The sequence below is a fragment of the Vitis riparia genome, chromosome 1 (genome assembly GCF_004353265.1).
Source record: "Vitis riparia cultivar Riparia Gloire de Montpellier isolate 1030 chromosome 1, EGFV_Vit.rip_1.0, whole genome shotgun sequence".
Taxonomy (NCBI): domain Eukaryota; kingdom Viridiplantae; phylum Streptophyta; class Magnoliopsida; order Vitales; family Vitaceae; genus Vitis; species Vitis riparia.
In genome coordinates this window covers 18,811,762-18,822,689 of record NC_048431.1, presented here as the reverse complement: position 1 = coordinate 18,822,689, position 10,928 = coordinate 18,811,762, and the positions used below count along the sequence as shown (strand labels likewise).

Genomic DNA, 10,928 nt, shown 5'->3' with positions numbered 1-10,928 from the left:
TCAAAGGTTCCTTTAAAATTTTCAAAGAATTTTTGTGACACAACAATTTATTAGTTCCCAACCTAAAAGATCATGGGTAAGAAGTAGAATGACCCCACTTGGAAAGCCACAAGCCCAAATAATATTCCTGAGCTAGCTATGTCTAATTTGGCTTCAAAAACCATATCACCCACTCCTCTAATATTCAAAAAAAAAAAAAAAAAAATGATTAAAACAAAACAAAACAGTGGGTTCTAGAATTAAAATGGAAGCACATTAATATCAGGTTTTAGAATTAAAATTCCTCAAACATGTGCCATAGCAAATGAAAATTTTAAATTATATTTCAAAATCAAATGGAAGCATAGAGAATTAAAAAATGCAAACACAAGAGAAAAATCAAAATCGAATTACAAAAAGTAGCATCAAATTTTATGTACTTGCAAGATCTGAGTGTCTAGATTTCCAAAAATAAGAAAAAAAAAATTGAGTTCAAAAACCTAGATATACAAAACATAAGGTGTGTGGTTAAAAGAAAGGAGTTCAATTCATACCTGATCTGAAGACATGGATCTGAACACATTCACCGGATTATTTATATTTCAATATCTACTATTTAATTTTTTTTTCAAAAATTAATTTACATTTAAATTGTTTGTGGAAAAGACAACTCTCATAAAATTAGATGTTTATCTTGAAGTAGCACATTTTTTGAATATTGAGTATTTATTAAAACAAATAACTTTGATATAAATTATTTATGTTTTAATATCTACTATTCATATCATAAGAAATTTTGAAGCTTAGTATGATCATATCATAAAAAATTAAAATATTTATAATTCTAAAAATTTTATGATCAAAAAAATATTTGTTTCCTTATAAGTGCATATTAGTATATTGGGTTATAGAAAATTATGAAAAGTTAAAAACAATAATGAAATGTCTATTTTTTAAAATTATATATATATATGAGATAAGGTAAAAGAAAATTTTATATTTAGTGATATTATTTGGTAAAAAATTATGAAAAATTAAAAAAAATATATGAAAAGTTTAAAAATTAATATTTTATGAATATGTATTGGTTGTGTTTCATGAATTTCTCTCTATAAAGAACTATTAAGTAGATGAGAAATCATAAAAAAAAAATCATAATTTATTATAAATTATAATTAAAAGTTACATTATTGTGTATATATATATATATCATTATTATGTGAAATTAAAAAAATAATCATGAAATTCTTTTATCACTTGTTAAATCATATTTATCATACAATTATAGTAAAAATATTTCATATTCATAAGAAACAATTGCTTTTGGGACAAATTATGTGTGATATTATTATCCACTATAATAATACTATTTTAGTGAATAATAATTTTTATTAGAAAATTGTTTATGAAAGTTTATTCATTTATTTATAGATAAATTTGTTTTGTGATAAAATATGTTAGTTGAACGTTTGCAATGGTTTAAATTCATCGTAATAATATATTTTTGTCAACAGTATTTTTTTATTGCAATTAGTGTTGGTAAAAAGTTACGTATAAACAGTGAATAATTCAATTTACAATGAAGTAGGTGTGTTAGAAATTTACAACAATGTAAATATGTTGCAAAAGCAAATTTAAGTCGGTGGGTAATACTCAATTTTCTTGTAGGATATATATATATATATATATATATATATATATATATATATATATATATATATATATATATATATATATATATGAGTAAAAGGCCTAAATTAATTGTACCAAGGTAGAATGTGATCCAACGAGGTTATGAACCATATATGAATAGGGGTCTACAGGTAGTTTATTTAAAAATACATTAAAATTTGTCTTGACCCATTACAATGTAGGTTGAATGCTTTTATGTTGGAAAGGGTTTATAACTTAAAATTCTTGCTCCTAAATTCTTTCAATCTATTACTTACATCCTCTCTGTCTTCTACTCTTCTTCCTTCCGAGAGTTTTGCATCCTAAATTCTTGCTTGTTGTGTAAGTTAATTCTAATGTGGGTCCACTCATCTCAAAATCACCCTTGGCCGCTGATCATGTTCTGATGATCTTCATCAAGATTGAACGTATCAGCACTCACAATCATTACAACTGTTACGGTTTGAATAGCAGGCGTGTTCCTATGATTAATTTCTGTCTGAAAATTCCCAATCCGAGATGAATTGGGTAGTTGGCTTCCACGTCCCCCTAGTACGATCTATGATTGAGTAGGATCCTATATGAGATATACTCATATAGATTTGTCAATGAAGAAAAATCACAAAAATACCAATCTAGGAGACCCCACATGGATAAAAAAAATAATTGTACATATATGTATAATATTAGTGGGTTTGGAGGTTGAAGTAAGTTGTGAATTGAAGCAGTCACGTGGGGCGTGACCAAAACCATTGAATGACATGAGGCAACTAATGTAATTTTGGATACATGGGAACATGGGTTTGAAGTGGATTGCGTCGTGATCTAAGGGAGCAAACGGTCAGAAATAGCAGCTCTTCTCTATGCTTCCCTCTCCCTTCCACTACGCGCCATTTTGTGTTGTCGCAATCCCCCTTTTTTTTTCTTACATCAACTTAGTGCATGTCAATTATTTTTATTTTGTTATGTTATCATGTTAATAAGTGATAAAAAAATTACTATAAAAATCGATTCAATAATAATTTTAAAAAATGTTTTCAATTTAAAATGCATTTTTTTAAAGAAAAAAATAAGCGTTTTTTAAAATTTAAGAAACATTTTCAAAAGTCGAAAAATGACGTGTTGAAAAATAATTTGTAGTGTGAAAGAAATTTTAAGTTATAAACCCTTTCCGACATAAAAGCATTCTACCCACATTGTAATAGGTAAAAACAAGTCTTAGGGTTGATTTAGGGTTAGCGATATGTTTGGAGCTTAGAATTTAGGGTTTAGAGTAGTTTATTACATCGGAGATAATCATATAATCCATGACTTTCAAACTTCAAATTTCTAGAAGATTATATATTGATCAACTATCATAGATGAGATTTACTTCTACTATTTCAAAGAAGATATTTCATACCATAAGTTGAGTAAATCATTGTCTGATGTTATGCTTTTTGACATATTAGACCTAGAATCCATTTTGTGGCATCACATGCATGTCAAGTTTGACAGTCACCGTTGGTCATTCTCATTATTTATGTGTCTGGCCTCCATTCCAAAAGCATTCCATTTTTCCAAAAGAAAAAAACCGGGGGGATAGATGCATTATTTTTGGGCTTAGTTTGATTTTCATATGGCTTTGGGCTCAAATGATATTTGATGATTGTATTTGGGATTTAGATGATTGGGCTTTGAGTTTACATTCGTATGGGCTCTGAGCTTTTATTCTATTTCTTTTGTTATCTTGGGTTTGGACTGGGACTAATTTGAGACATTGAGATGGGCTTTATTTTTATTTTATTTGGGTTTGGGGTCGGGCTCTCAATGGACTTGTTTGGTTGAGCCCAATATCGGAGGCATTTGAGAGCACACGAGATCATTTTAGGACTGGCTATTTCCAAATCAGTTATGAAAAATAATTTTTAAGAATAGAAATGAAAATGATTTTCTGACGCTTTGTAAAATAGAAGTTTTTTCAAAAATTTAAAATATTTTAAACCTATTTTTTATCTTTTAAAAAAAAAATTAAACTTTTATTATTTTATATTTAAGAACAAAAAATTGTTTTATGTCTTTTGATTTCTAAACATGTTTTCTATGCTTTTTTTGGATAAAATAAAAAACTACTTCTAAAATTATTCAACAAACATACCCTATAATGGTTCATTTCTAGGTTGCTTTCACAGAGATAATGAGGATTCAGCCCCTCGTGTATTTTACTGCATGTTCTTAAAAGTAAGAATGCAGGTAGAAAAACAAGGCAAGCATCATTAATTATAGGCTGGAGAATTCTACTCACCCTCCTGCCCATTCCACCATCTTCCTTTCACCCACAAAACCACATCTTCCCTCACCTGCATGTGCATCTTCATACTCAATAATGGCTCTATTTATTTTTGCATTTTACCTATAATTTGCTTAATTCCTTATTATCATATTATAACATAAAAAGCTTACCTATAGTTTTTCCTTTTTATTTTATTTAAATTATATTATCCAATATCATATGCAAGTCATTATCATCATAACAACAATTAAAACGTTTGTAACATTTGTAACAAAATCTTGTTTGATTGTTAAAATAGTTTGACATGTGTTTACTTTATATTTTAAATTTTAGTGCAAATAATTTTAAACAATTTGTAGCCAACATATATTTATTTGGACATTAATTTTTAAAGTTATACTTGTTTATTTTCATTTCCATTTTTTTGATTGCTGGAGTTTTTCTAGATGGTTTTTATTTTTTTCAAAAATGTTTCGCCAATGCACCTTGACCTAGAAAAATAAATCAACTTGTTCGATTCCCTTATTCTGTCTACCGCAATTTTTGACCAAATTCTAATTTAGATATTAATGAAGTTAGAATTTTTTTCATAAAATTGATTACTATATAAATAGCCATACCTAACTTTAATGTACGTAGAAAAAGTTGTTAGGTTGACTTTCTTGAGAAAGGGCCCACAGGCATCCCATCGATGAAACAAATCTAATACAAGAACCTTCCCATCCCAAGCCTTTGTTAAGTAAAAAATTATTACACTGATTAAATATATTCTAAAGACGAGTTTTTTGCCTTACTGTAAAAGCCTGGGCTGTTGGTACAGTTTATCTCCCGTCCCAGCCAAGGAGCTCTTGAAAAGAAAAAGAACTCATGATTTTTATATAGAACATGACAAACCCCCCTTTCAGTTAATTTTTTATCTTCTCTCCAAAAAAGGTTAATAAATATCACATAAATTAAAATAAGTCTCAAGTGATTGATTTAAACAATCAAAACCATTATAAAGCTATTAGTCTTGTTGAAGTTATGCTCCATTGTGGTAATTAAATATAATTTTATACTTGTTTATTTTCATTTCCATTTTTTTGATTGCGGGAGTTTATTCTAGATGGTTTTAAATTTTTTCAAATATGTTTCGCCAATGCACCTTGACCAAGAAAAATAGATCAAAACTCACTTGAAGAGGACTTTTGAGAGCATAGGACTAATAGTGAAAATAGGAAAATGCATAAGTGTAGTAAGAAAATTAAAGTAAAAAGGTGAAGTTTTGAAGAAATGTAGAGTATTTCCAGGGTGGTTAAGATGACAAAAGATTAGTTAACGTTTGCTTAATCATTTGGATGTTTAAGTTAATGAAATAAACGAGAATAAGTTTGAAATAAATTGACTGAAGTACATAATAATGAAATCATATATGATACACGACACAGGAGAGAGAGACAGATAGAGAGAGAGAGAAAAGGAGGGTGATAACATGTGGGTCAACTTTCGAGGAACCATAGTCTACATCAGTTTATCTCCCCCCTACATCAGTTTATTTCCCAGGGTCCTACATCGAGTGTGGGGCAACAATCGTCCACATCGGTTTTATCTCCCACCATCCTCCAGTTTATCTCCCATGGTTTTTGGGCATAGCAGAACCACATCAGAAATCCCCCCACTATAAAGAACAAGTTTGTGTTATAGCAATGTCATGTGCCCGCTTATATCTTCAAGGTCTCAAATTTCAATGATTCTTTATTGATTTGTTTGTAATGTTCAGCGTGGAAAATTTACGGGGTTTTCTTCCAGCTTAATTTGCAGGGAAATTTCGATGAGGGGAAGAGCACAGAAGCAGAAAGGTCAGGAGAGAGTTCGATGGTCACCGAATGAAAACAAGAGACTTGCTGAATATATGGAGAGACATGGTGAGACTAGCTCCTGGAAAAATGTCCCAACGCGTGCAGGGCTGAGCAGGAGTCCGAAGAGTTGTAGGCTAAGGTGGAACAGCAAACTGAAGCCTGGTATCAACCAAAAGCCCTTCTCTGAAGAGGAAGAAGCCACCATTATCGAACTAAAAGCAGCATGGCAATAAGTAATCAGAGTCATCCTCATTTTGTTCATCATTTTTCTAGCTATTAGGGCTTAGGTACTTAATCGAACTTGTGTTGGCTTTTCAGGTGGGCAACTATTGCAAAGCACCTGCCAGGGAGAACGGATACTGGGATCAAGAATTTGTGGAATAACCATCTGAAGAAGAAGCTTTCAAAAAAGGAGACTCCGAGCCTTGTCACTCAGACACCATGGCACCAGCTTCTTGACACTGCTGATTTGTTGACTTGTGCTTTGAATGATCCCAGGGATGAAGTCCGCAAGTTGCACTCAGATGCCAGCTTTGCATGGAATCCTCGGCATGGACATGGCTTCCATCCAACAGATGAGGAGCTTCTCACTTCCCCTTCTCCTCTTCCTCCTCAAACACCCAGTTTCAATTACCAGCAGACTATGGAGGACCCACAAGTTTCTACCAGGAACCCAGATGGGATCGGTTCTAGGCCTGCGAGTATTCCAAATGCAAGTTCCATTCCTGCGCCGGTTTCAGCCTCACTGGAGCCCTCCAAGGCCGATCAAGTAGTGGAGATTGTTGAGGTCACCCCAGCTGACCAAGAAATCGCCAACCGTTATTCCAGTACTTCAACCACCTTTGAAGCCTGGATCACAGACCTCCTTAAGGATAATGAGAATAGTGACGATTTAGGTTCAGAAGACATTCCACTCGCTAGTATATTCCGTCCAGAAGACATTTCAGTCGATAGTATATTTAATTAGTACACGCATGCCTACATCGATCTCCTCCATGCTCATGGATCATGTAATATAATAAATTAAGACTCTGGTTTGTCTGATCGTGTTCATAGGGTACTTAGACCCTTTCAACACAAAATAACGCTTCATTTCTAGACTGGGTTCGTAGAGATAATGAGTATGTATTGGGCTAATGATGAGTGTTTGATTTGTACACTAATTCGCATCAACTTCATTTCTAGGTCTCTAATGCGTGCATAATGAGCCCACATGTATTTGACGAGTATACCAGATCCTCTGATCATCATCTCCAATCTTGTTAATTTAACTACAACTCCACCATTTGAATGGTTTGATGAACTTATAACAACTGTCCCAAGTAAGTGATTCAACTCTTTTAAGTACTATCCCGCAATCACATGATTCAACCTTGGAGTTAGATTAATTTGCTGTAAGATCATGACAATTCCCAGCACAATAAATTGGGTGACCCTGACTAATTATCATACCACACCCACTTCTGTTGCTAATGAGAAAGCATATTACACGGAAGGAAAAGAGTTGTAGGATATGTCGGATACAATCATTTGTCAGGTATTTGTATGGTACAAGGTAATACTAATAAGACAAAAAAAAAAAAATGATTCAAGACAAAATTTTGTATAAAAGACCACTATCTAGATAGGCATGGTAATGGGCTGAGTTTTTTCGAGCACCCACCCGTCCCGTTCCTAATGGAACGAGATTCAATTTTAATAAACGAGTTTGGGATGGGTTTGAAATTTTTTTTTAAAAAACCCGGGTCGGGTTCGGGTTCGGGTATTGTCCTGTCCTATCCCGCCCTGCTCCGATTATATATAAAATTAATTTAATTTAATTTTTATTTTACTATTTTTAATATATATATATAATAATAAAATATTTTTAATGAAATAAGTTATAAAAAATATTATAATTTAATTGTTTATAAAATATATTAATTGTAATGTAATTAAAAATTTTAAAAATAATAAAATTCAAAAGAAAAGTTAAACGGGGCAAGGCAAGGAGAATTTATTATACCCGCCCCGTTCTATTTAATTTTTTAAATGAGACGATGATGAAAATTATTTTAAATAAACGGAGTGGGGTTGGGATGAGAGTGACCCATCCTGAATCCGTCCTGTTGTCATCCCTAAATATAGAATACATCATGTTGTTCCTTAAACAAAATACATGAGATAAATAAAACAAAAACAAAGGAAGCAAGAAATCTAAAAATTAAAAACAAGCCTCCTAGGCAACTTCAATTTACCCAAAAAGACGACTTGATTGGGCAACAAATATACGTAATGGAGAATTGGCATTGGGCCAAGCCAAGATAGAATAATATGAAAATGGCCTGGTCTAGAGGTGGAGGTCAAAGCAAATTAGGGTTCAGCTGTCAAGTTATATGACAAAGTCTTCTTAAGAATCGTGTATATTTAAATAAGGAATTGCATGCTCCCTCTCTATATGAAAGAAAGTATCCCTATTAAGATTTATTTTAATAAAAAGTATTATAAATTTGAGGAATATTGACATTAGAACCAATAATGAAAATCAAGTCATAATGTATATTAGAAATAATCTCTTCATAGAAAATGTTAAGGCAACCTTAAACACAAAAAGGTTGAAAAACAAAGTGTGTAATCATAAAAATTTTAAAATTTTTTTTAAAAAAATCTCAACTAAAAGTTTGGTAGTTAGAATGAAAATAGAAAAGTAAAATAACAAAGGAAATAATAGGTGTTTCAATTGTTGGATAAGAAATTTTGCAAAATATAAAGGGAGTTCTTTTTTGTTTTAAACTTTGGATGTAAGTTTTAAGACCGAACTAAATAAATTGTTATTTTTTTATTCTCCTTCTTTTATTTTCTTCATCTTATTTTTCTTTTTTATAGAAAAAAAGAGAAAAACTCACTTCATAATTAAAAAAAAAAAAGGTTTTTCTTTAATATTTAATATTCATTGGGTATATTAAATAAAAATAAAGATGAATCATAATATTATATAGGGGGAAATCAAAATTCCAAGAAGAACGGGGTTTTGGTTTCCATGAAAATGAATAATATATAGGTCGCAATAATGATTCATCAAACAATTTTTCTTCTCACTAAGCAAAGCAGAAGTGACCATTCCAAGCCTAACCCACATGGGTTGCGTTGAGCTTACAAGCCATGAACCCAACCCAAGTCAAGCCCAACATCGGATCCCTTTTGTATGTTCGGGTCGTGTCAGGTTCGGCCATGGAATATGTGTCCAATGCAGCCCAGTATTTCTGCATTATGGCTCATTCTGGTTTGATTACATCAATGTTAAATGATTTTTGGGTGTTTGTAGTATCTATCATGTAATGATTTGTTTGGTAACTGTTTTTAAAATATTTTTTAATTCTTCAAGGAAAAAAAATGAAAAAGCATGTTTGTTAACTAAAAAATATAAAATAATTTTTTATTCTTACAAACAAATAATAAAATGTTTTTTAAAAAATCTTTTAATTCTTTTAATGTTAATTGAACAAATTAATATTATTAGATTATTATATTCAAAGGAAAATAGTAAAAGAGCAATGTCCTATGTCCTACCCTCACGTAAATGCATCAAAAGTATATATATATATATATATAACAATAATAATAATATTTAAATAAAAACATATAGAATCACTTCATCAACCAAATTTACCATTTTTAACTGCAAAGGGGGGTAATTTAGGCCTGTTTGCATATTGGATTTTCTTTTTTCTTTTTTTTTTTTTAATGAATCCTAGGCTTTAGTAAATCCATAAAATAAATTCCTTCCTAAAATAATTTTTAAACTTATGCTTCTCATCCATGTCACAAGACCATAATTGATAACTAGGATTTTGAATATTTTTAAAAATAATCAAAACAATAATTACCAATTACAGCTTTAACCAACTAAGGTTTTGAATATTTTTTTAAATGGTTAAAATCGTAGTTTTCAACTATGGTTTTAAATATAAACTTAAGATCATAATTAGTGATTACGGTTTTGAAGATTTTATTAACTACAATTTGATATTGGAAAAAAAAATTCAAATCACTATTTTATGTTTTTTAAAAAATCAAAACTGTAGTTATTAGCCACAGTTTTTATGACTAAAAAAAAAAATTTCCAACGTACATAAATGACTGGGGGTTGGTTGAAATACATTAGTTTGAAAATTATATTGGTTAAAGATCTATTTTGTGGATTTTTTTTTCAATCATCTATCAAGTGCTTCAAAAGCATTACAAGTGATTTTTCAACTTTTATAATGTCGTGTTTACACGTCTAAGTTAAAATGTTTTTAAGGTAGAATTGTTTTCTAAGTGCATTGTCACCCCGACTTTTACTTTAGGATATTTGAACTTTAATGATTTAATTGAATTGGGCTTCGGTTATTGATTTGAGTTTGCTGGTTGATGTTGGGCTTGGGTCTAAATTGCATTATTTTTGGGCTTAGTTTGATTTTCATATGGCTTTGGGCTCAGATGATATCTGATAATTGTATTTGGGATTAAGATGATTGGGCTTTGAGTTTACATTTATATGAGCTCTGGGCTTTTACTCTATTTCTTTTGTTATCTTGGGTTTGGACTGGAACTAATTTGAGACATTGAGATGGGCATTATTTTTATTTTATTTGGGTTTGGGTTTGGGCTCGGGCTCTCAATGGACTTGTTTGGTTGAGCCCAATATCGAGGCATTTGACAGCACACAAGATCATTTTAGGACAGGGTATTTCCAAATAAAAATAGTTTTTAAGAATAAAAATGAAAATGATTTCCCTGATGCTTTGTAAAATAAAAGTTTTTTCGAAAACTTAAAATATTTTTAACCTATTATTTATCTTTTAAAAGATTTTTTAAACTTTTATTTATAATAATTCATTTTAATCATTTTTTATATTTGTGTAATTATTTTTTAAACAACCCTTAAAAAAAAAACAACTACTTTGAAAACATCTTATTTTTTATTTTTAAGAACAAAAGTTGTTTTATTTCTTTGATTTCTAAACATTTTTTTTCCATAAAATAAAAAACTACTTTTAAAAATAGTCAACAAACATACCCTACACTTCTTCTTTCCCATTTTCTTTCTCTTCAAATGTTGTAAATATTTAAGACGTGATCATCATTTTGGACTCGTGATAATAGTTCTTATAACATGGATGAGATTCCATGAGTTTAATTACTAA

The 10,928-nt window shown here is 30.4% G+C and overlaps 1 protein-coding gene across 1 annotated transcript; it reads left to right on the top strand.

Moving 5' to 3' along the window:
• The first annotated feature begins 5,732 nt into the window (after positions 1 to 5,732).
• Positions 5,733 to 6,727, top strand: LOC117920669 (transcription factor MYB41-like). The gene is made up of 2 exons (XM_034838268.1): positions 5,733 to 5,986; positions 6,079 to 6,727. Exons 1-2 carry the CDS (start codon positions 5,733 to 5,735, stop codon positions 6,725 to 6,727), a joined length of 903 nt encoding a protein of 300 aa, XP_034694159.1.
• Positions 6,728 to 10,928: the final 4,201 nt, after the last annotated feature.

Coding starts and splice junctions, on each gene's coding strand:
- LOC117920669 (XM_034838268.1), top strand. CDS start 5,733: ATGAGGGGAAGAGCACAGAAGCAGAAAGGTCAGGAGAGAGTTCGATGG. Junction 5,987..6,078: donor ATCGAACTAAAAGCAGCATG/GCAATAAGTAAT, acceptor TTGGCTTTTCAG/GTGGGCAACTATTGCAAAGC.